A 27,302-nucleotide genomic window follows, 5' to 3' on the forward strand; every position below is an offset into this window, starting at 1 on the left:
AGGTAACCGAGGGGCTTTGAGTTCAATACTCCCTCGATCTCCGTGAGGACTGTCATTAAGACTTCTTCCGCCACGGTCTGGGCCCCAAGCACGGCGTACAGGGCTGTCTTTATTGAACGTACTTCTCGTTCCCAAGTTCCACCGAAGTGAGGTGCGTTCGGGGGATTAAACTGGAAGTCAATCTGGTATGGAGCGAGGTGGGTCTTAAGTTCTGGGCCCATAGCTTGGAAGCTCTCTCTCAGCTCTCTTTCTCCGCCTTTGAAGTTTGTCCCGTGATCAGACAACAATATAGACGGTTTACCTTTCCGCGATGTGAATCTTCGGAAGGCCATAAGGAATGAGTCTGTGCTCATGGTTGGAAGGAGTTCTATATGCATCGCTCGGGTGGTCATGCATTTGAATACAATACCCCACCGCTTCTCGGTGCCTCTTCCTTTCTTTATATACAGCGGGCCGAAACAGTCCATACCGGTGGAGTGAAAAGGCTTGTCGCCGAGTCGGAGGCGACAGGGAGGTAGGTCAGCCATCCGGGGTATACTGGGCTGCGCTCGCCACTTACGACAGTCTAGACAGGTTCGCTGGAAGCGCCGCACTGCTTCTCTCCCTTGCAGTATCCAATAACGACGTCTGATCTCCGCGAAGACTCTCTGCCCCGGCGTGATGCACATCCTCGTCGTATTTCTTTATGATCAGCTCTGTGACCTTGTGTCGGCTGTTTAAGACTATCGGGTACTTGACGTCATCCGGTAAGTCTGGAGCTCTCCGCAGACGACCACCCACTCTGATGAGACCATGGGCGTCGCTCTCGGGGGCTAGCTGCTGTCTGATGGGACTGGCTTTGCTCCCTGTAGACAGTCTAGCTCATCGGGGAACGAGTCTCTCTGGGCTCGTTGTAGTAGAAGAAGTTCTGCTTCTTCGTAGTCAGCTGCAGTAATGTCAGTAGTGAGCTGAACCTCTGGGTGGTGCCACAGGAATGTCTTTAGCTGCGCACTCTCTAGGGTGAGGCAATCGTCTATGTCGGGGTCTGTGGAGACGAGTGTGTTCAATCCACAGAACATAGATTTCTTGTTTTCTGCCTCCTCTTTACTCGCTTCCCGTGGGGTGGGTGTAGGCCACTCTTCTTCCGGGAGCTTGAGGAACTCTGGCCCGTCACTGTATAGGTTGTGACGGGTGAGGTCATCCAGGGACATTCCCCGGGTGATGACGTCAGCTGGGTTGTGTTTTGTGTCCACATACCTCCAGCTTGCTACTTCTGTTAAATCTTGAATCTCTGTGACTCTGACTCCCACGAAGACCTTGTATCTGCACGAATCAGACCGGATCCATGTGAGTACTGTCGTGGAGTCTGACCACAAGATTGTTCTTTGCACCGGAATGGTGAGTTCACGTTGGATTAACGTGGCGAGTTGCGCTCCTGCTAGGGCTGCGCAGAGCTCTAGACGCGGGATAGATTGTTGCTTTCGTGGGGCTATTCTTGAGCGAGCCAGGATGAAAGCAGTATGTATTTCTCCTCCCTCCTCTCGGGCACGCAAGTAGGCCACCGAACCGTAGGCTACTTCGGAGGCGTCGCTGAAAACGTGCAGGTCCATCTGGCACGTTTCTGGCCTCACTGTGGGTGGGAAGTAGCTGCGGCGTATGTTAACACCTGGGAGTGAGCTGAGTTCCGTCTCCCACTCTCTCCATGTGGATGCAAGGTGTTCGGGTATGGGGTCGTCCCAGCCCTGGTCCTTGTCCCATAACGCTCTTACAATCATCTTTGCCCTGGTGGTGTAAGGTAGAATACATCCCAACGGGTCATATTGTCTGGCGAGTGTTCTGTATACACTCCGTCTGGTGGTCGGTAGTGCAGTCGACCTTCCCTGCTCCTTGGTCAGGGGTGTGTGTTTATAATGGAGCGAGTCTGTTTTGAAGCGCCAGACTAGTCCTAATGTCATTTCTTGGGCTTCTCCTGGGATGGTCGCCATCCAGGTCTCGCTGCTTGCTGCCTTGTCCTCGGGGGAGAGGCTGCGCAATACTTGCGGGTCGCTGCTGGCCCACTGCCTGAGATCAAAGCCGCCTTTGATCAGGGAGGCGCGGAGCTTGAGTAGAAGGGCCTCGGCTTCTTCTGGCGTCGAGACGCTTTGCAGACAGTTGTCCACGTAGAAACTATTTTCTACACTTTTTCGGACCTCTTCATCAGCTGCTGGGTCCTCTGCGACGTGTTTTTGCAGTGCAAACGTAGCACAGCATGGGCTGCATGTGGTTCCGAAAGGGAGGACTTCCCATTGATAGATGGCTGGTTGCTCATCCCCGATCCTCTCTCTCCATAGGAACCGCAGCAGGGGCTTGTCCTCCTCCACTAGTCTCACCTGCAGGAACATCCCTTTGATGTCGCCGCTGATGGCCACCTTGTCCTGGCGGAAACGTAGTAACACGCCTAGTAGGGAGGGGCCGAGTGTTGGGCCGGGCAAGAGCTCTTTATTCAGATTTTGTGATCCGATCTGGTAGCTGCAGTTGAACACAATACGATCCTTGCCGTTGTGGTGGACTTTGTGGTGCGGCACGTACCATGATTCGGTCGTCTGATCGGCCTCTTTAATGTCAATTTTCTTTATGTGTCCCGCTGTGATTAGCTTGTTAATCTCAGCGCGGTACACAGTCTCTTGAGCGGGGTCTCTGGCTAGGCGCCGCTCTGTGTTCAATAGATACCGCTCCGTCGCTTCTTTTGGGGCGTGGAAGGTAGGCATACCCTCTCGCCTCAAGAGTGGAGTTGCGTATCTCATCACTCCGTTGACTTTGACTCTCTTTGTCCCTTGCTCGAGGAGTGCTATGGCGTAAATGTCTTCCTTGGAACGAATGTCTTTCTTTTCGTTCTTAAAGGGCATTGTCTCTAGTGTCCATAGCCTCTCGACATGCTGTAGGAGGGTGGTGTCTTCTTCTGTCACTCTGGAGTGGAGGCAGCTAGTGGCTGCTGTTCGGTTAAGAGACTTAGCGAGGGGGCCTTGTAATGTCCATCCTAGGCGGGTCTCGACTGCTGCAGGACAGCCTCTGGGCCCTGTGTGGACCCGGTCTATCGGGACTATGAGGTCTGCATGGTCGTTTGACAGGGAGCTGCTGGCCCTTTTCCTCGCCACGCGTCATTTTAGGTTCCGGGAGTTCACCGCTTTCGTGGACCACAAGCCTCTGACCTTTGCCATTGCCAAGCCCACGGAACTATGGTCGGCACGGCAGCAGCGCCAACTGTCAGCCATTTCGGAATTCACCTTGATTCGGACAACCTGGTGGCTGACTGCCTCTCCAGAGTGCGGGTCAACACTGTGCACCTGGGTGTGGACTACGCAGCCATGGCAGTTGACCAGTGCACGGACATGGACGGCCACGACAGGACTGAGACTGGAGGATGTGGTGTTCCAGGACAGTAAGGCCACGCTCCTCTGCGATGTCTCCACCGGCCGACCTCGCCCGATGGTCCCCGCTGGCTGGCGCCGCCGCATTTACGATGCTATACATGCCTTGTCGCACCCGGGGGTGAAGGCATCGGTTAAGCTGGTGGGGGCTAGGTTCGTCTGGCCGGGCCTCAGGAAGGACGTCAAGGGGTGGGCAGCCTCTTGTGCATTGGCACACTAAGGCCCCGCTGGGGCCATTTCTCATCCCGGAGAGACGTTTTGATCACGTCAATGTGGACCTGGTGGGTCCGCTGCCCCCCTCCCAGGGGTTCACTCACCTACTAACCATGGTGGACAGGACCACCAGGTGGCCGGAGGCTGTGCCCCTGTCATCCACTACATCGGCGGACGTGGCTCGGGCGTTCATCTCCACCTGGGTGGCCCGTTTCGGTACCCCCGCAGATCTAACTTCGGACACAGGGCCCCAGTTCACGTCAGAGCTGTGGAGCGCCGTGGCGGAGAGTTTGGGGGTGAAACTCCACCGCACCGTGGCATACAACCCACAGGCAAATGGTCTCTGTGAGCGTTTCCACCGCACCATGAAGGCTGCTCTCCGGGCGGCTCTTACGGACAGTAATTGGGTCGACCGTTTGCCGTGGGTCATGCTAGGCCTGCGCTCTGCCCCAAAGGAGGATCTGCAGTCATCTTCGGCTGAGCTCGTGTTGAGTTCCTCCCAGGTGCCACAGCCCCCTGGTCAGCTGCGACTCATCGCTTGGCCATCCGAGACGCCACCAGCGCTTTCGCTCCCGTGCCCGCACATCACTGTCTTCCCCTGTCCTACATCCCCAAGGACTTGATGTCAGCCCTGTACGTGTTCATCCACCGCGATGCCCACCGTTCTCCACTCCAGGCTCCGTACGATGGGCCCTTCCGGGTCCTGGAAGCGGGACCCAAGAGCTTTATGGTGGACAGAGGGGGGATTCAGGAGCGGATATCGGTGTACCGTTTGAAGCCTGCACACGTGGCCCCGGACGGGCCGGTGGAGCTGGCTCAGCCCCGACGGCGCGGCCGTCCACCCAACCCCACTCCTTCCGCAGGCTTGCGGCCCGTATCTACCTCTACTCTGGCAGCAGCCCCTCTCTCTCCCCCAGTCCAGCCTCGCCGCTGGCGCAGACGGCCGCCGGCTCGTGCCCTTCCCCCTTCCCCCCTGACTGTTAAGCACAGTCGTTATGGTCGGGTAGTCAGGCCTCCTACGAGGGGCTGAGTACTTTGGGGGGTTTTGTATGGGTTGAGATTGCAGGGTATGTCTACTCTGGGTGTTCGGGGGGGGCCTGTGTGGTGTCACATTGAGGGAGTCTCTCACTCCAGAGTTGAAGGGTCACAGGGGAGGAGATATAGGAGAGTGGTAGGTGTGTGTACAGCGGTGATTTTGTCAATGAATAAAGTAGGAAGTAACCTGAAGGACTTGTCACGCTCGTTATTGCATCGCCTCTTCCTTCGACTTCTACAATATTATAATTTCGGCTAATTATAATTTCGAGAGCGCACTGATAATGTTTGACCAGCTAATTATCCTTTGGATTTTATGTGGGGGGTATAATGAGAACAGGTAGAAAATTAAATACTCACTCACTCATTCACACAAATTGAATCAAGTCTTAATTTATTATTATTATTATCATCTGGAGTCGCAAATTGCTTTCACGCTGTAGTGCGCGACGCGTGTGTGTATGTGTGTGTGTGTCAGGCGTTGCGTGGGTAAAATAACAGAGGATGCCAAAAAAAAAATTATTACAAATAAAAATCATTAAAAATTTTTTTTTATATATATTATTTTTTTATTTTTTCATTATACGCATCTTGCAACGTTGGTTAACGTTATAACACGCCCACAACCTGTTTCCGCACACAGGAGTCAGGACTGCGATTATTAATGGAAATAGGCCTATGTCTAAGATATTGCTGACATGGCAGAACATACATGTATACAGTATGGCTCGGCGGCCCATCAAACACAAGCAGACAATGTTTGTACAGTATGACTCGGCGAGTCGGCGGCCCATCAAAAAATAACGCTCATCAGCCCGATCGGTATAAAAACATTGCACAATCAAGCTAAAATTGACATCAGATAGTCCTTACCTGTGATCGGGAGTATTCCAAAAATAATATTCTAATTATTTGATCGCCATCTGGTACATCCGATGTCCATTTGGTCCACGGCATAACCCACCACAACATATGGATCGGGGATATTTGACGCGCTTCAATGGAACCGGGAGAACCGCTCCATTCGCCCGACAAGGAAAAGTGAGACCCGAGAAGTTTGGCCGTTACACAGGCCAAGATACAAGGTTTCAAAGGGTGCTTGATACCGCCGTCTAGCTGGATGCGGCCGGTATTGGACTTTGGCGATCTCAGATTCATTCCCTATGGTAACACCAAGGTCCCTGGATGAATAATGAAGGAAAAACGATCAAATAACGAATATACTCGTTGTTGGCGGGGAATGAGGTAAGGAAACAAATCAGTTTCATGCTAATTGGTGATTAACCAGCGAAGATTGGATTAATTTGCATAAGGTCGACAGGATTTTATCTTTTTCCACCATGTGCTCACTCCCAATATAACCTGCACAGTTAGTCCTACTGTTATACCTGGTATATATTTTTTTTTCAATCCAATATCAAACAAATCGCCCCCAAAAGTGGCCATTTTAGTTTTCGTTTTTGAGGACTGCATACTTTTTTTGCAAACCAAAATACTATACTTTATACTTATAGCACATGCATGAGCCTGGTCTCTTTTGAAAGAGGACATTCTGATACAATAAAGAAAATTCACGCTCAGTTCTAATTAAATAGAGTAACATATGTCTGAACTTGAGTTGTAGAAAAACTTGTTACTCACGTTTTTCTGTAGTAGTTAGTAGTCCAGAAGTAGTATTTCCAAAAGAAATTGGTATGGCTGAAGTACATGTCCAAATTGCATAGAAATTTGTACAGAAATGAGTGATTAGAAGCAGTTTTGGTAAAAAGTGAGAGAGCTCCGAAAACTATTTTCTTATAGACTTCAATGCATTCGACGGAGAATTCTCTTCCTGATTTGGCTCGTGACTTTTCACCTAGATGCGCTCATTCCCACGTGGGGTACCATTGGAAAGCCCTACTCATTGGTTACAACCCTTTCCAATAATTTTTTAGATCGCCAAATGATTGACGGAGGTAGAGGCTCGAGAGTTGGGAGTGGTATTTGAAAAAAGAAAAAGTCTGCTGTGTACTTCAGCGCACGCCTCACATATCGGCATGTAACTCGAGAACCGCTGAAAGGATTTTGTCGCCTGAAACGGCTATCGACAGGCAAAAAATAGGGCTTTAATTTTATATATATTGTATTCAAACATATGCACACCGAGCCGCTAGAGTTCGCCAAAGTGCCAGTGGGCAAATCATCCTCAAGAGGGCCCACATGTGGGCCGTTGCATGCTAAGAGGTATACGTTTTCACTATTTTTAATCCATGCCTTGTGTGAAGATCTTCACTAAACGTTATTTCTAGCGTGCCCAGTCTTGCAGACATCTGCTGAACTGCTACAGAAACTCAGTTGAACAAATTACATATTTTGACAACAATGGCATGACGAGGATCATTATGCCTAATTGAAAATCGTGGACCTTGAGAATCAAAATCGAATGGAATCAGTGCAGATACCCGACCCGGTCGACCATTGAGATGAAAACAATTAAGCATTATTTGTTCTTTGCCCTCTGATGTACTCTACTGTCACGTACTCCGATCTGAAAAGGTGAAAGGGAAATTGGAGCTCTAGAAAAGTTGAGGCAAAAATACAGGGAACTTAGAGCTCTAGACAAGTTTAGGGAGAAAATACAGAGAACTTAGAGCTCTAGACAAGTTTAGGGAGAAAATACAGAGAACTTAGAGCTCTAGACAAGTTTAGGGAGAAAATACAGAGAACTTAGAGCTCTAGAAAAGTTTAGGAAAAAATACACAGAACTTTGAGCTCTAGAAAATCTATGCAAAAACAGAACGTAGAGCTCTAGAAAAGTTGATGAAAAAGTTGAGGAAGAAAATACAGGGAACTTAAAGCACTATAAGGTTTGAGGAAGAAAATACAGATAACTTAAAGCTCTAGAAAGGTTGAGGAAGAAAATACAGAGAAATTAGAGCTCTAGAAATTTTTTGTGGAAAATACAGAGCACATCGAGCTCTAGAAATGTTGATGGAGAAAATACAGAGACCTTAGAGGTCTAGAAAAGTTTAGGAAAAAATACACAGAACTTTGAGCTCTAGAAAATCTATGCAAAAACAGAACGTAGAGCTCTAGAAAAGTTGATGAAAAAATACAGAGAAGTAAGAGCTCTAGAAAAGTTGAGGAAGAAATTACAGAGAACCTAAAGCTGAAAAAAAAAGTTGAGGGGGGAAATACAGAAAAACGTATAGCTCTAGAGAAGTTGAGGAAAAAATACAGAGAACTTTATTTCTCGAGAAACAACAACTTCCTCACACCAACGTTTGAATAAAAAAAATATATCTTTTCTTTTTCTTACCCTAGAGCCACCAACCAAAACCTGTCTTATACACCACAGGAAAAAAAATAAAAAAGAATAAAAGGAGCTGTCCATTATTGTCACTGTCTTGACAGGAAAAGAGGACAGGGATCATTTTCCGCCGACAGCTGGATTCGATACCAGTGTCTCTGCGGTGGTAGGCAGACGCTTAGTCCGCTGCGCTACTTATGTTTTTATTTCTAACATAAATCTATATGGGTACATTTTTACCCATAACACCACAGCGTATAGTTAATAATACACTTTTAGGGGGAAATCTCATTCTAATATTAGTCTAATATAATTAGTGTTGTCACGATACCACAGTTTTTACTTCAATACCAATACCAGCCTAAGTATCATGACCAACTCTAAACTCACCAACTCTAAAACGATACCACGGCAAAAACCTAAAATATCAGGAGAAGTAATGTAATATATTATTATTAGATGACAGAACATTCTTTATAAAAATTATTTAATTAATTAATATTTTGTTTGAAACATAATAAAATAATACAATTATTCTATTCTGAGAGAGAGAGAGAGAGAGAGAGAGAACTAGGAAGATACCCACTAATCATCAAAATCCAAAAGTTAGCTTACATTTTATGATCACCTAAAAGAAAGTGACCCAGACACACTCCATAACAAAGCCTTCACCTACAGAGAGACCCTAGACCTAGAGAGATGCCCACTCAGCCATTTATCTGTTCAAGCACTGTTATCTGATGATGAACAAGAGGGTGATGAACATGACTGGTGTCACTGGTATAAACCAGAGGTTAATCAATTCAATGCATGTATGGATGATGTCCGAAACAGATTAAAACCTGATTAATAGTGAAACTGTATAGCCTCCAAGCCTCTCTGACACGTTATTTCGGGGGTCACGCCTTGAAAACTTCATGGTATCCATAAACTTCAATCGGTTCGGATCCTTTGAATGAAATGAAAATGTAAACAAACACTGGCGTCACGTTAGAAAGTAGCACTGCGTTGCGTGAAATCACTGTGCCCAGAGAGGAGTGGTTCGGCAAAAAATTGTTCAGAGTATATTTGCTTAGAAAACATAAATGTCGAATTCAATTATTTTTTATTTCTCCATGTGGTAAATACACAGGTCACAACATGTTTACAGGAACGTTTTGGAGTTGTATTTGGAGTGTATTTCGTGACTGTAGGGGACTGTAGGGAACTTCAGGGTAAAAGTCTGACCCACTTCCAGTGATGAAGCTAAGCTACGCTAACGGTGCGGGCGTTCCCTAAGCCTAATGCATGCACAGAGACAAAAAAGGTGTATCTTCTTGTCTAACTCCAGGGAAGATGTTAAATAAGCTAATTTCCCAAAATGTGGGAGTTTTCCTTTAAGCCTACTGTTAGGGTTGCGGTAGCTGAACCTAATAGCAGAGACACAAGGAGAGAGAGAGTGGAGCGTTTTATGATATTTATTCCAGTAGGTACCATGCGGCAAATGTACAACAAGGAATGTGCAGAATGTGCGATTAGGAGCGCTCTTCGTTTCCCACGGGAACGTCCGGGCGGGCGGTGTCTTGTTAGACAGTGTTGGCCGGCAGCGGATGTCCTGGGCACAGGGAGAACAAAGGTTAGAGAAGGATAGGCAATAATAGGCGAGAGCAGCAAGGTAGGATACGTCCTCGTACCTAGGTTGGCTAGTTAACACTCCGACGTAGGACGACAGGATCCGTGGGGTGTATATCAGGGTTGCTGGTGAGCTGATCCCTCTCAGCTGCGCCGATTGACGGCAGTTGACAGCGTGTGGAGGCTGTGGCAGGAAGCTGCCCATATAAGGGCATGGAAGGACGGGGACAGAGGTAGGCCCGGGCCGTGATTGTGACACCTACTGCCAGAAGGCACATTTAAAGAAATATAATCTGATTGATTTGGGGTAATGAGGCACTTCAAATTAGCCTATAGATATGCATTTAACTTGTTGGCGATATTTTCCCGTTAGAAAATCATGGTTTCGGCGATCGACGCCTCCCCCTTTTGAACTAGGATGGCCACGCACAATTATCCTGATTACTGAAGTCTGGTTCGAATTAACGAGATTGTTTGAGCCCAAATCAGCCTTTGAGAAACCGAGATAGCCTGACTTCAATTATCGGGTTCATTTAAGATGGCTAATAGGACTTTTGATCCGGGCCCTGATCTCTGTTTTTATTGTTTTGCTTGAGAGAGAGAGAGAGAGAGAGAGAGAGAGAGAGAGAGAGAGAGAGAGAGAGAGAGAGAGAGAGAGAGAGAGAGAGAGAGAGAGAGAGAGAGAGAGAGAGAGAGAGAGAGAGAGAGAGAGAGAGAGAGAGAGAGAGAGAGAGACATCCAGTCAGAAACTTTTTATTATGAAATAAGACAATTGGGGATGTTTGTGACTATTTTCCCTATGCTCAGTCGACACTGTTGACATGCCCACTACGCAAAGCGTGCTCTCTCTCTCACACACACACACACACACACACACACACACACACACACACACACACACACACACACACACACACACACACACACACACACACACACACACACACACACTGCTCTGGTCACGCATCCACTCAACTCATAGAAAATACGGATCAGGCTATTATTCAAAAATTATCGATACTAATCAAATGGAGTATAGAACCAGCTGGGTATCACAATACCTTTCTAGTACGTATCGTGCAACCATAATTATAATCACATAACATAATTATCCACTGTCTTCACTATAGGGAATAGAATGAGTGAATTTAATCCCATTTTTGGGGCCATGCATTTGTATGGATTGTATGGTTATGAATGCATATTAGGTTAGTTATGATGTAGTAAAAACAATATTGGTTGATAATCATTGTTTTTGAGTATCTTGGACTGAGTTAAATCATGGGATAACATTCACCCGTGAACACATGGGACAGAAACAGCTTTGGAACACAACACAACGGCTAGCAAAGGGATTGCACATTTCATAATTTATTTCCTGCGTTTTTGGTTATTGTTACTAATGTAGAATCTTATTGTTAAGTGGTTGCACAATTTGAAAGCTCATGATATTGATGTTGTCATGATGTTATTGATGCACTGCTCTGTTGTTCTATAAAGTAATTTAGAACTGAACTTTGTAAAGAAACTCAAAGTGTTATGAGCGATGCACTGCTCTGTTAGGCCACTACACTAATTACATCAACACTGATTATTGTATTGTAAATGAGGGCTATTTTATTTCACTTTACTGTCTATTCTATTTTACTAACTATTTTATTCCACAATTTTACTCTTGTTTATTCTATTTCATTAATTTGTATTACTGTCTATTTTAAAACAGCCCTTTTCTGCTCCCGGCTGCCCTTGGGGGGGGGGGGGGGGGGACGACGACGACAATGAGATGGGTCAAGTGCAGAGAGACATTTCATCGGCGACTCAATGCATGTGTGTGTGTGTTCCTCTGTGTCACCCATCTTGCATGTGTGTGTTAATCTGCATTACAAATAAAGACTTCTTCTTAACCTTACTGTTTATGAACCTAACTTTTACCTTAACCCTAACCTTAATAACTATTACCTTACTAACGTTATAACCTTAGTGGAGACTTCACGCCCCACCGTAACTTCAACTAGAGATGAGAATCATATCCAGGATGTCCCTGCTGAGTCTCCTCATGGCCAGCAGCTCAATGACCCCTCTCTCTTTTGGGCCAGCAGCGTTGTCACATCCAGTGGCGTTGCGCAATATCTCTGGGCCCCCCCCGCAGGTCAGACCATGAGGCCCCGCCCACTCCCCTAAATCAATAATAACGTGAGAAAATTTTGCGGGCTCCGCGCGAGGTCCATCCCACAACAGCCGACCCTAATGTCCAGCTCACCCTCCGCCTATGCAGGCTCTGACACTACTTGCAGTTTCAGTAAATCCTCGTAATTACAATGACCCATAATCTCGTGCCATGTCTGGCCGTCCCGCTACAACACACATCATTATTATCATCACACTGGACATTGCGGCCACTTAAACCATGTACTAAAAAAATTACGGATTAGATTCCAGTTCCAATGTAACCTGTAGTCTACTCGTACCATTCTGCAATCTGTTAAATAAAGTTGTCATTCATTCATTCATTCATAAACAGCAGATCAGTTGTTGCAGATCACCGCGGCGAGTGATGGACAGCAGATCAGATGCATGAAAACACGACTCCATACCTTGTTTGTTGTTCAGTCCTCCAAACATGAAACATGTCAAATATCCACTCGCCGCCCTCCAATTCCTGATTGGCGTTGAATGCAGCTACTTTATCTGCCAACTTGAACACAGTTGTCATCATTGTTGTTGTCGCCACATATTATGCAGAGAGGACGTCGGCTCGGCACGCAAGAATCACTGACCTGTTGCGATAAACCCGTATTTTAAGTATGACTCCTGTTTATTAAAAGAAGCGTTATATTTCCCCGTTGCAAAGAAGCTATCCAACGACGTTTTTTTTTTTTTTTGACACATTTTGTTACTCGCATCTCGAATGCGGAAGTGAAAGTGTGTTAGGGAAATATACACGCGGCCCGGTGGGACTATTCCATTGGTTCTCCCAGTCCACGTGACCATTTCTAGCATTTCAATTGGCTATAGTGACAGACATGCTTTTGATGACTACCGGTAGATAGATACAGCTTCAACACTGGCCTCTCGCAACTCTGCGGAGTCTGACACAACATAGCAGGGAGGGGGGGCCCCCGCCCTCTGCGCGAGATGCATCCAGCTGCAGCCCCGCAGAAACCATACTGGGCTCCTCTCACTGCCACACTGCGCCCTGTTGTTCCCGCGCGTTACGACATCTAAGATGGCCCTATATTTAGTGCGGCTTCAGCTGCCTTCCCCTTATCATCCCTGCTAGACCATTGGTCACGCCATTGGTCACATCCCTACCCTCTTAACTTCCATCCATTCGAAAACATTTACCCCTGTAAAGTAAACAATTCACCCCAGCATTCAACCACAATAAGATAGATAAGATAAGATATTCCTTTATTGATCCCCTTGGGAAAATTCAGGAACTTGGTAACAAGGAACAATGCCCCAGCACATACTAACCAATCACCATCCTCCGACCTGTCTAAAATGGGGGGGGACCATGGGACTTATGCCTTCGGGGTCGATACCACAGGTAGATTCTCAGGTCCAATAAACTCTGTATTGGATCGCCTGGGAACTGAGTTGATAGGGGGGGATTATGTGCGCTGGGTGCTAAGGACATGAGCCAACGCCATGATCAATACTTCATTATAGAGCAGTATCAGGCTGGGCGGGAGGACACACAGTCCACCACGGGGTTCACTGAGGTGATTTTCACAGAGATTTAGTCTTGGGGGGCGAGGCTAAGGCTGGGTCATGGACCCGTCACGGGTTGACACATGGTTCCGAATAAAATCAAGGCTTTTTGATTTATCTCTGAAGATAAAGATTTAGCAAGGACATGTTCAGAAATATATAGAGCAATTATTGTAAATAAAGAGGATGTTGTTCATTGGGTTGCTACTTTGTTTATGCTGAGATATCTTGCTCTCTAACCCTCTGTACTGTTTTTATAACATTTGTAATACATATTTTTTTATTTGGAGGGGGGGTATTGCAATCACTGTGTGTGTGTGTGTGTGTGTGTGTGTGTGTGTGTGTGTGTGTGTGTGTGTGTGTGTGTGTGTGTGTGTGTGTGTGTGTGTGTGTGTGTGTGTGTGTGTGTGTGTGTGTGTGTGTGTGCGCGTGCGCGTGCGCGCATGTGTCTGATTTGGATGAAACCTCTCCCACATAGGTTAACAGGAGGCCAAGGACCTCAATCTTTTTTATTTTATTTTTTTTTTTCATTTCCACCATTGTCCATTGAAATCAGTATAGCTTTTCAGTATATAATTCTGTCTAGCAGGGATGATAAGGGGAAGGCAGCTGAAGCCGCACAAAATATAGGGCCATAATCAGATTTGTCAGGTGTGTGTTGAATGAATTCCCCATGTCACCATCAGTCATGGTTGTCTCTCTGTGTTGACAGTTTGGCAGAACGGAGGTGATTGACAACACTCTGAACCCAGACTTTGTCAGGAAGTTTGTCCTGGACTTCTTTTTCGAAGAGAAACAGAACCTGAGGTTTGACGTGTGAGTAATGTTTAACATTTGCCCAGAGTAACTATGAATTCATACAGTACATTTATATGTATGACTACAAAAGTGTCATAAATGTCTAACTTACTTTAGATAATAAAGTTTGAAAACGATGTTCCACTGAAAACTTAAAAGGGAGTTATATGGCTCTTGGTCTGAGGTACTCAATTGGCATTTTTGTTTGTAGTTGGTTATTTTCAACAGACAATGTGATGTTGTGTAGGAAATGTGTCCGCATGTCTTTTTCACCTCCCCAGAATGGCATGGTGGCATTCCACATTGAAACATGTGTCACTAGGACAGAACTGTCATGGGGTACTTGTATCTAGACATGGACAGAGCTGTGATGGGGTACTTGTATCTAGACATGGACAGAGCTGTGATGGGGTACTTGTATCTAGACATGGACAGAGCTGTGATGGGGTACTTGTATATTGACATGGACAGAACTGTGATGGGGTACTTGTATATAGACATGGACAGAACTGTGATGGGGTACTTGTATATAGACATGGGCGAGGCAGTGTTGTTGTGGAAACTTCCCCTTTATCACTGGGAGAACAATTGTGTTGTAAGAAGCATTTATTGTCAATGTACACAAGATAATTTAAATGTGTATTTCCGCATATCCCTCCTCCTACAGTAGTTACACATATACACAGTCCTCATATCCCTCCTAGTTCAAGTTTCTTTATTAGTTGTCATACAGAAATACAGAATATTTTTGCATGAAATTCTTCTTTCTGTTTTGCTCCTGAGAGTGTGCTAGATAAAATAAAAAGATAGTATAAAATAAGTATAATATAAGTATAAAATAGAAAGTCAAGTATGTAAACAAGTGTAAACAAAACAAAAAATTTCAATATACATATATACAGTATATGTACAGTATATACAATGCAGATACAGTACAGTGTAGAAATGGTGAGGAATAGCTTAGCTTGAGGTGCCACCTTGTGGTGGTGAGGTGCAATGAGGTGCACTGAGGTATGAGATTGATGTGCAGATCTCCTTACCAATAAATATAAAGTGTGTTAGTGTCTAAAGTGGGTGCTACAGTGTGTTGTTTATTTAAAGTGAGTGTGTGCATGTGGATGTGTGTGCTGTGGGTGTATTTGATGGTTTGTTATTGTTCATTGAGCATCCTGATGGCCTGGGGATAGAAGCTCCTTCTGAGTCTCTCTGTGCTTGCCATGAGACTCCGGTATCGCTTGCCTGACCGCAGCAGTTCAAAGAGGCAGTTGTTTGGGTGGCTGGGGTCTTTGATTATTCTCTTAGCCTTACCCATGCAGCGCTTGTTGTAAATGTCTTGGAGAGTGGGAAGCCCCCCTCCAATTGTGCGTTCGGCTGAACGGGCCACTCTCTGTAGTCTGCTACGGTCTTGTGCAGTGCTATTCCCAAACCAGGAGGTGATATTGCCAGTCAGGATGCTCTCTATTGTGCATGAGTAGAAGTTCTTAAGGATCTTCTGACTGACTTGGAACTTCCTTAGGCGCCTAAGGAAGTAGAGGCATTGTCGTGCCTTCTTGATAACACTGTCAATTAGGGATGCTCGATATTGGCTTTTTTACCGATACCGATATTCCGATATTGTCCAACTCTTAATTTCCGATACCGATATCAACCAATATCAACCGATACCGATATATGCAGGGTTTCCCCGTCCAAAAAACTGAATAATTTCAGGTAACTAATAATTTCACTGGATATATATATAACAAATATTGTTATTGTTTTTTTTTTTTTTAAACCGATACCGATATTTTCCCATATCACATTTTACTGCCGATATCGGCCGATAATATCGGTCGGCCGATAATATCGATCATCCCTACTGTCAATGTGTGTGGTCCATGTCAAGTCCTCGGATATGTGGACTCCGAGGTACTTAAAACTGTTCACTCTCTCAACCGGTGCCCCGTCGATGCTGAGGGGGCTGTAGTCCCTGACCCCCGACCTCCTAAAGTCCACAATCATCTCTTTTGTTTTGCTGACGTTCAGGGAGAGGCTGTTCTCTTGACACCATCCCGCTAGAACCTTTACCTCTTCCAGGTAGGCCCTCTCGTCGTTTGCAGAGATCAGGCCCACCACTACTGTGTCGTCAGCAAATTTGATGATTGTGTTGTTGTTCCGCTGTGCCACACAGTCATGTGTGTACAGGGAGTAGAGGAGGGGACTCAGAACACAGCCCTGGGGGGCCCCTATGTTGAGAGTGATGGATGGGGAGGTGCAGTTGCCTGCTCTCACCACCTGGGGTCTGCCCGTCAGGAAGTCCAAGACCCACTGGCAGAGGTCATAGTTCAAGCCCAGGTCCCTGAGTCTTATGAGTTTGGAGGGGACTATGGTATTGAATGCTGAGCTGTAATCGATGAATAGCATTCTCACATAGTTCCCCTGCCTCTTGTCCAGGTGCGATGCTGCTGTGCAGCACATGGGCTATGGCGTCCTCCGTGGACCTGTTGGGGCGATATGCAAATTGCAGGGGGTCCAGGTTGATGGGGAGGGAGGAACAGATGTAGCCCTTCACTAGCTTCTCAAAGCACTTCATGGCTATGGAGGTGAGAGCTACATGGCGGTAGTCGTTGAGGCAAGCGGGCTTGGATTTTTTGGGTACAGGGATAATGGTGGACTTCTTCAGACAGGTGGGGATGACAGCCTGTTCTAAGGACAGGTTAAATATGTCAATGAAATATGCCAGTTGGTCGGCACTGCTCAATATTCATCATCTCCCATTGTAAAAATGTACCGCGGGCCGGACACAGACACCCAAAGGGCCGGAAGTAGCCCGTGGGCCGTAATTTCCCAGGTCTGCTCTAGAGTCAGCTTGTTCATATTGAAGTTCAATTTTATCCCTGTAGCGCCGTTTTGCCTCTATTACTGTCCTCCTTATGTTGTATCTCGCCGCCTTGTGGTCATTCATGTTGCCTGTCACAAGCCTGTCGTTGTATGCTGAGGTGCGCACTTTCAGAGCCTCACGGACGGATTTGTCTACCCAGGGCTTTTGGTTTGGGTAAACTCTAATTGTGGTAGAGGGGATTGTTTCTTCTACCAAAGTAATACAAAGTCTAGCACTGTTTCCGTGTAGTATTAATATTGTCTGTGTTGTCGCGGAACACACTCCATTCTGTACAATCAAGTGCAGCCTGGAGCGTCCCCTCCACAGTCCAGCGCTTAACCTCTCGCGTTACTACAGGGGTAAAAGAAAGATGGCATATAGTTATACACATATACACAGTCTTCATATCCCTCCTAGTTACACCCATATCCCTCCTAGTTACACACAGTCCTCATACCCCTCCTTGTTACACTCATATCTCTCCTAGTTACACACAGTCCTCATATATCTCCTAGTTACACACAGTCCTCATATCTCTTAGTTACACACAGTCCTCATATCCTCCTAGTTACACAATCATCATATCTCTTAGTTACACACAGTCCTAATATCCTCCTAGTTACACACAGTCCTCATACCCCTCCTTGTTACACTCATATCCCTCCTAGTTACAAACAGTCCTCATATATCTCCTACACACAGTCCTCATATATCTTAGTTACACACAGTCCTCATATCCTCCTAGTTACACAATCATCATATCTCTTAGTTACACACAGTCCTAATATCCTCCTAGTTACACACAGTCCTCATATTTCTTAGTTCACAGTCCTCATATCCTCCTAGTTACACACAGTCCTCATATCCTCCTAGTTACACACAGTCCTCATATCCTCCTAGTTACACACAGTCCTCATATAATCCTAGTTACATACTAGTCCTGCGGTATATACAGGGTTTTCCCCTACAGAAGCAAACAGCTCACTTCCATTGTATAATGTCCTTTGCCACAGCTCTCGGTTCGGGGCAAATCTATTGGCCTCCGCTAGATAGAGCTGACGGACAGCCAATCACGGCTGAGATTATATGTCCAACTGTCCAATCACAGTTGGAGCTGCGAGGAGGGCTATTTAAGTAAAACAGTGGACTCCTCATTCATCTCCTTGATTGAAGTGTCACTATGCCCACTTGGCTATTCTGTCCACCTCAACTACCTATTATGCCCAATCAATAGCAGGGAAAGATCACTTACGTGACTGTATAACTTTAATCAAGGTGCAGAAATGTGTGTTGTTGTCCAAGGAAGGTTTGTTGAAGATCCAACAAATTAACCCCTTAACACTTTGAGTGCCAGCCACGAGAAATCTTGTTATTTCATGCCATGCGTTGAGTGCCAATGACGATAAATTTCGTTATTTAATCGTTATTGCTTTTATTAGCGATATCCATTCATTTTTCATCAATCTAGCCTCACGTTACCATTGGGACTGTCTATGAGCTCGAACAGGGAAAATACCGCCCCCTATCGTCTCCCGGATGGTAATGCACCCATTGGATTGGACTCAATGAAAATGTATGAGAAAAATCCGGATTCCACATTCTCAGGCATGTAACCCGAGCCGATCGGATTCATTGTGGACCCTCAGAACAGCGTGGAATATGTGTTTCGACTACCTAACATTGGATCAATAAACGCGATCGATATTTGGAATGGCGATCAGGAATTGGAATAATCTTTTTTCAGAACATCTGATGTGAGGTAAGGAATCTATGTTACCAGTCTTCGGGTAATCAGATGTATTTTTCACATATATCTCAACGTGTCTGTGTGTGTGTGCGTGTATGACGTTAGTGCTGACCAGGAAATAGATAATCGATTTTTCAGCCCGCTTCTCTAGCGTGCATAAGTACACATATACTATCGATAATCTAGCGTTTATTTGAAAACTATTCATAAATAGGCCGGAAAATGACAACGTGTTTTGTGTATTCCACTAAAGAGCTATTATCACGGAATCTTTTTTTTTCTGGAAATTTTCAAAAACCTCCGTTTTTCAAAACGGTATAAAACGGAAATGTACCGATAAAAAAACAATCCGTATAGAATATAGAAATAGCTCCGCGAAAATCATGAAATATCGGAAAATCAGTCCAAAAGGGCTGGCATTCAAGCGATAAATAGTGCGCCCCTGCTGGCACTCAATGTGTTAGTCCTGCAAATGTACACATGCATGAGTCTGGTCTCTTTTGAAAGGTAACATTCTGAAGTCACTTTAAGTGCTAATGTAATAGAGAAACAGAGGTTTGAACACACTGAAATAAAATATTTGCTCCTTACTTTTGTGTTGACTTGTTGCCAGATGCCTGTTTTTGGGTTCCAGCTGAGAGGTAGGAGCTGGAAAACATAACGGTTCCATAGTCTTATAGTAACACAGGTCCAAAGTTTATAAAAAATCTCACGAAAAATTTGTGTTTTACAAAGGTTTTTGTAATGTGTGTACCGCAATAATTCAGCGTGATTATCCAAAATGGCCGTCCGCCTCCATTCATTCAGATGCGCAAGTCAAAACATTCAGAACTTGTTCGTCTTCTTCTGCCCCCTTCTTGTTGCAATCAGCGCTCGTCTGGGATCGCTTTCGGAGCAGACGCTCCTTGGCTACAACGGTGGTCAATCATTTTTCGCCATCAGCAGTGACTGGTCAGTTCAGGACCGTTTACAACCGGACGTGGTCACTCATCAGAACGGCTTGTCAAATGATGCTCGCCGGATATTTCGTCTTGTAACTCGAGACCCGAAGCATGCAATAGGTTGAGTGTGGTGACGATCGAAAGGTAGCAAATTCAACTTTCCAACAATGTATTGAATGATTGGGAGAAATGCAGCAGACGAGACAGACAAGAGCAAAGTGCTGCAACGTGCATGAGTCCCACACACAGGCGTGGCGGCCCCTATCAGGGCCGTCGAACGTTAAGAGGTTGAAAAATAATTTTTCCTCCATTTTCCTCCATTTTACATAGTTCAGTTTATCACAATGTGCGAAACAAACATCTCACAAAAAAATCGTTTGCTTTTAATTTTATTCTCTTCCTGGAAAAAGTATAATCTGTGAGTTGGGTAACTCTGAACTTGAGGGCAAAAAAACGTTAAGTAGCCTAGACTTCGATTTTGAACCTCGCCCTCCAATGCACCATTCCCAGAGTATTAAACTAAGCTAGCGGTCCGTATCCGCTTCCATTCATTTGTGCTAAGCTAGGCTAGCTTGCAGCCGGATACTGTAGCTTTCTACTGAAGGCACAGAGAGGAAATGTATATCTACAGTACCTTCTTTTCTGACTCTGAAGAAGACGGTAAACTGCATTTCCCATCATGTTAGCGTGTTCCTTTAAGAGTCAATCGAACGACAATCAAATCGACCCCTGAAGGTCTCTTGATTGGGACATAGTCAAATTGCGGAAGCTCACCATGTTGTGAATGCCGTTTCCATGGATCTATAAAAGCATCAGCTTGTACAGCCTGTGGGTACTTTCTGTAAAGTTGGACATGTTCTTTATGGAAGGAATACTAAAAAAGGGGGTTATTACGCTGCACTTGAGAGCCTTTTTGGGCAAAGATTTCACAGCCATGGCAAATATTCCCATCCTGCCACTCATCCTTCAAGGAGACTTTTCTAACATTCAGTCGACTCAATAATACACTGTGGAGCAGACTTCGCTCTGTTTGAGGCTATCAGACTTCACTCTCCTCTTAAATGAACGTTTGAGGCCATCATGATTTACATTTAAAAGTAGTTTTTTAGTTCTGTCACAGCAGGGTAAGCCTTGAAGTGATTTGGTGCCAGTGTGAAGGGAGACAGTGGCACAAAGAAAGCCACTAAATGATTCAGGTTGTTCTGGTTTTATTTTCTTCATCTTGTATTCGATAAGTCTTTTCTATTCTAAGTAGGGGTGTAACGGTACGCGTATTCGTCCCACGAATTTACGGTACGGCCATCACGGTGCGGTACGCGCGCCATACGACGAATACGCCTCAGCGCAAACACACCAGTCGCACATGCGAGAACAGCGCGCGGCACACCGTCACAGTCGGGATACAGACTGTGACGAGCGAGCGAGAGAGAGGGAGAGAGAGAGAGACAGAGAGGGAGAGAGGGGGACACGGAGCACCCCACACACACGGCGCGCGTGGGGAAACACACACACGCAGTCGGGAGCGCACGCAAAACGCTCCGCATCCCTCCCTCTCCGACTTCAGTTCAGAGCAGGCGAAAGTGCACGAGAAAGGCACATTTACATTGGAACAGCTGCAGGGTCGTTTTCTCAATAACGTTAACCAAATGAAACCAATGGAAAGACACACACACGTGTCGCCGACACACACACACGCACCAACAAACACATCAACATTCTCCCCACAATCAAATAAAAAAAAGAAACATACTTTTCCGGACAGATCATAAGCTCCACTGTGTTTAAATCCAAATAATCCTCTGCCATTGTTGTAAGTAACATGTCATCTGTTCTCTAGTATTCAGTCTCGTCGTGAAGTTAATTCTCTCTGGAAGTGAAACTGAAACTTAAGGATGCGCAAGGATAAGTTGTTAAAGGGGCAGTAGGCAAGTGGATGCCTGAACACAGAATGACACCAGTATCACTGACTACCACGGCAAGCCTATAGAAAATTATTCTATTTAATAATAATAATAATTATTATCATAAATATAATATATTAAAAAATATATATAAAAAATTATATAATTATTATAATTTTTTTTTCTGTTGTACCGAACTCGTACAGAACCGTGACCCCAATACCGAGGTACGTACCGAACCGTGGCTTCTGTGTACCGTTACAGCCCTATAGGAACCCACTTTTTGTGTATTGTCTCAAGGCTTGAATACCCCCCCCCCCTCTCTTCATCTTCATCTTCTCTTCATGATGAAGGGAATTCTCACTCCCACGTGCTTACTGGCTAAAACACCTATCTCTTCTTATGTACGTTGAGTCACCATTCATATAAAAAAGGATAGTTTATTTACATTACATATTGCTCAATGAACAATAACACTATGTAACAAACTATCAAATACACCCACAGCACACACATCCACACGTACACAATCACTTTAAATGGACAACTCACTGTACCAGCACCCACTTTACTCACTTTAGACACTTAACACACTTTATGTTATTGGTAGGAGATTTGAACATCACCTCATACCTCATTGCACCTCACCACCACAAGGTGGCACCACAAGCTAAGCTATTGTATATTGTATATTGTTGTAACTCAGTTACCTTCTCTACTGCATTGTATATACTGTATATATGTATATTGAACACTTTTGTTTTGTTTACACTTGTTTACGTACTTTACTTTCTATTTTATACTTATATTATACTTATTTTATACTATCTTTTTATTTTATCTAGCACACTCTCAGGAGCAAAACAGAAAGAAGCATTTCATACAAAGTATTCTGTATTTCTGTATGACAACTAATAAAGAAACTTGAAACTTGAAACATAAACCAAGGTCTCACACAGAATGCAAAACGAATTGAAAGTCTTTAACCTCTTAACGTTAGGTTATGGCTATAACCAAGTTCTGTTAGTTAGGGGTGACGCTTGGCATCACTACTGCACTTCCTCGCGTACGTGCACGCGCACTGAATAAATTCCACAAATGTACCTTTAATACCAGTATTAGTCTGACCACACCCCTCATCAGCTTACCTTCATAAGCAGGTGTGTGGTCACCTGCTCTCCTCCTTCCCAAGCTTTCACCACAAGGTGAGGTCAAGGGCTGCAGCGGCCGTCTGATGCCAAGCGTCACCCCTAACTAACAGAACTTGGTTATAGCCATAACCTAACGTTCTGTTTCGTTAAGGGGCTCTGCTTGGCATCACTACTGCACAAGGGGAGGCCAAGCGGAGCCGCTGGCTGACAAATACACCCCGCTGACAGCCCCCCAAAACCATCAGAACAGGGAGGGCCGAGCCCCCCCGACCCCCCCTAATGGAGGGTATCCCCCCTATTAGGGGCTTCACGGGAAGGCGACGGACCCGACCGGGCGAAGAGGCACTCAAGCAACCCAACGCACAGGGTGAGCAGACCGTGGCTTGACCCCACGACTACACACACGCACAACCCGCATGCCACCCGGGAACGAATGGAGGAACAACCTCGTTACTGCCCCCAGAATCACGGGGTCAAGGGCAAACCCAACCCCGTGGCAAGGCCGTAGCAGCGGAGCGCGAAGGAAGACCCAGACCCACCAAAAGGACTGGACTCCCTGGAATGGGGGCCCGTAGAAGTCCATGATGCCAACATCAAGACCCCAACAGGTGGGCACGTAGTGCCCCGCCCCCCACATCGCCAGCGTATTCGGACAAAGGCCCCTCAGTTACTGCACCTGGTATTCCCAGGCGGTATCCCAACCAAGTACTAACCAGGCCAGAACCTGCTTAGCTTCCGAGATCGGACGAGATCGGGCGAGTTCAGGTTGGTATGGCCGTAAGCCGAGCGGGCCCTGTCCCCCCAATAGTACACCGCCTGGCACACTGACCCTGCAGAACAGGCAGTCAGCATGGCCGTAAGCACACAAAAAAGGTTAACCAACGGAAGCAGGCAGCGCACCGGGGAAAAACCAGGCAACAGGCTGTTAACCCTAGCCTGGAGACTGCGGACGAGACAGGCGTCAGAGGGGACAGCTGGACACAGCCGCCCCGGCGGAAGGAGCGTAAGCTGGCGGTGTTGCATGACCAAGCCTCCATTTAAAAACCCCCACCCAGAGGGGTCGAGGCAGAGAAGGCTGACACGATTGGCAGACGTCATGAACGTGCAGGGGCACCCTCAACCGGTGAACCCGGGAGTTGACACTGCTCCAACACACCAGGGAATCAACCACCTCGGTGTTACCCAATGCGGTGGTTGTTCCTATAACCCCTCAAGAAAAACTCCAAAACACACCTGCGGGTATACACCGGCTATACCGCAGTACAAGTGTTTCAGTTTTCAAAAAAGGGTTAACCCAGGCCTACGGGTCGCAAACATCACTTCGGACCGGGCCTGGCGGTACGGGAAGCACAGGGTCACCAGAGGAGGTCAAAAAACCACCCCCACAGGCCCCTCTTCGCCATGCGTGAGAGAGGAGCGAAAAATAATGGAGAACCAGCCCCTAAGCACACCGTACTTGGTATTCCCAGGCGGTCTCCCAACCAAGTACTAACCAGGACCAACCTGTGTAGCGGCCGAGATCCGACGAGATCGAGCGTGTACAGAATGGCATGGCTGTAAGCCATTACGACAGTGCTGAGTAAAAACGTACCCAACCAGGGTCTCCATAGCGCTTAACCCAGTGACACCCAGACCGACCTGGCATTTTTCCCCCTGAAAAAAGCCCAAGTCCCTCAGGGTACCAGAACAGCAGATCTGCATCCCCGGCGGACAACGGGTTCAACTGATCTGGACCAGCGTGACCAGAACCAGTCCCGTGCCCTAACCACGCCGACATGCCTACTCCAGGAGAAGGGCAGATATGCGTGTCGATCTTAACATGAAAAGAAGGCGCCACCCAGACGTTCGGGCGAACCGCGCCTGGTGGCCCACCCCAAGGGCGTGAGACCCCTCTACATATGTTCAGATCCATTCCGTCATCATCCCCCAGACATGAACGAGAATCCGTCGAAAAACCAACCCAGGTCGTGGGATTTGGTCGTCGGAAGAGGAAAAACCCCCATCTCAGTTGCTTTATAAAAACGCTGTTTCAACCACAAGCAACCAAGGCGTGCCAGTCAATCGCCTGTTTACAGCGAGCTAGCACTATACGTGCGTCGGGACACACCCCCATCAATGAACAGGCTATTTAGACCTGTCATTGAATCCCCAAGGCGCCCAGGGGAACGACAAGAGGGGTGTGACACTCCCTAACTCCAACACTTCTGGAATAGAAAAGAAGGAAGCATCAACAGTATGTATCCCAGTCTACACAGCCGGGGTAAAAAATGTTCACATTTTTACATCCCACCACCCTCCCATAGGAAGGAGACGGGGATCCCCAGAGAGACTTCCCACAGTCATAGTCAGCTCTATGAAGCGTTTGACAGCTCCACACAGCGCATGAGCTAACCTGCTATCTGATTTTTACTAAGGAAAAACACAGAATAGAGAGGGCTCTAAGAGCCCCGGTCCAACATACACATGTGCTTCTGTGGCCAGTCCAACCCAGTTGTAGGTCACATGACACACACAACCCATCATCACTTACAAAAAATGGCAAAAAACACTCAACAGAGGAACGCCGTTTTTCACAATGAGAGAATACATCATTCTCGATTAGTATCGGCCACAGGCCTTGCTAAGCACACACGACAGCGACCAAACCATTTTTTCTTTTAGGAAAATAAAGTTTCTCCAGCAGATTTAGCACAACCTCAGCAATCAAGCTAAGAGTTACATCGCATCCCTACCACACAAAAGACACAATTAGTGCACAAACATGTCTGATAGGAGGATGAAAAAGTCCCCAGGGAACCGGGGGGAAACACAATCCTCTTGTTTTACCCTCAATACGGCCAGTTAAAACAGGAAAACCTGTTAATATGTGAACACCCTGTTCATTGTCATCACAGGCTGAGAAAAGAACATTCTTTTACTCACTTGTCACCAAGCATAGCTTCATAGGTTAGTTACCTTAGTTGTGAGTACACGGTACATATAAACACCATGATGTTTCTCACACAACAACCAGATCATTACATCCCGATTTGCACGGAGAAGCTAACTGCCAGTGACAAAAACAGCTCACACATAACCCGCGCCGTATCCCAAATGCATTGCAGCAACACACGTTTTGGGAAAAACATCGTTATTCACAATACATTTAGAAAAGTAAAACCAGAAAACGTGTTATAAGGTCTGGTCAAACCTGTTCCTACCCGGAACGTAGATCAGCGAAGTGCAGTCACAGACACCGTAGGAACACAGCCGCTCCTGTGTTGTTCGAACTGGGCAGCGTCGCCGCTCCAACCCGCACTACAGTCCTTTGTTGATGCAACCTTGCCGTCCTGGCTCAGGGCAGGGTCGACGAAACATCCCCTGTCAAGGATGACGTCGTAGTCAAGAGTGTAAAACATGTTAAAATCAAAGCACGTTCAACAGAATAGCATCAAGCTAACGGCCGCTCCAACCGTTCGGGTGCTACTGCTTCTGCTCGCGAGACGCCGAGCTAACGGCGCACGCGATCAGAAGCGAGCCCACGGCGGCGCGCGAGAAGCTAAGCTACCCCGCGCCAGGCCATGGCCTATAGCAGCAAGCTAACGTTACCTAGCGATCACGACATGCTAGCACCGCAGCTAACAGCTGACTGGCTAACAGTAGGCCCAACCTGAGCAGGCCATGCAGCGATCCCAGCAGGCTAACGCAGCAGTTAACAGCTGACTGGCTAACCGTAAGCTAAGCAGCTATCAACTGAACCTGTAACAATGACATAACACTCACCCAGACAGGCCGCCGTTCTGAACCTCTCCTCACTTTTTAAGAGAAAAGAGAAAACAAGATGTCAACACCGCTTCACAACGGTGATTTTACCAACACCCGACGGAATCAGCACAATACCAACTGGCCTGTGTAGCTGACTTGAACATGGATCTTCCGCTATCGAACATCCATGCACATATCCCCTCGTGAAGGAATACTCTCATTTGGATATGAAAGATGGGGCCTTAACACGGTGACAGAGAGAATCCACTCGTCCAAAACACACAAGGATCACCAGTGTTAATGGTCGCGGCCCACTAGTTAAAACTATAATGGTCTTCAGACCAAGGCCTTCTGTCACCTAGGTGGCTGAACAAAGGACCCTAGCCTGGGGCCGGTTTCCATAAACATTGTCAAGTAGCCCCCATAGCACTAACAGACAAGTGGAGCCTGCCAGCAAAACACTACTCACCCAACCTGGAACGCACCGCTTCTCACAACAGCGGCATGTCCGACAGTTCAGCTGTGGCCTGACAGGTTTCACCCCAACAAACACAGCAAGGAACTGCAGTTGAGAAGCATGCAGCGGCGTGCTCCCAATACGAAAACCGGTGGAGGATTTTTAGAATGATCAACATCTTCCAGACACTCCAGTACGAAGACAATATCGCCGTATTTTCTCGAAAATAGTGAGAGAGAAAATAAAGATATGATGTCAACGTATCTCCTTCCTTGTAAACAAAATTTTTCTCCACTAACAACACGTCAAGTGGGGTACTACCGAGGCACTTTCTTGTGGTGAAAGCGAGAAGGAGGAGAGCAGGTGACCACACACCTGCTTATGAAGGTAAGCTGATGAGGGGTGTGGTCAGACTAATACTGGTATTAAAGGTACATTTGTGGAATTTATTCAGT

At 46.4% G+C, this 27,302-nt stretch overlaps 1 protein-coding gene across 1 annotated transcript in view; it reads left to right on the forward strand.

Moving 5' to 3' along the window:
- LOC311243974 (copine-9-like) overlaps window positions 1-27,302 on the forward strand; it is a gene marked incomplete at both ends in the record, with an annotated part of 217,986 nt that overhangs the window by 116,108 nt on the left and 74,576 nt on the right. Inside the window, one exon of the mRNA XM_084333382.1 lies at window positions 13,961-14,064. Within this exon, the coding sequence (XP_084189508.1) occupies window positions 13,961-14,064 (104 nt within the window). The remainder of the gene's footprint in view (window positions 1-13,960; window positions 14,065-27,302) is intronic.

Source organism: Notolepis coatsorum (genome assembly GCF_963971535.1).
Source record: "Notolepis coatsorum genome assembly, chromosome: 17".
Lineage (NCBI taxonomy): Eukaryota > Metazoa > Chordata > Actinopteri > Aulopiformes > Paralepididae > Notolepis > Notolepis coatsorum.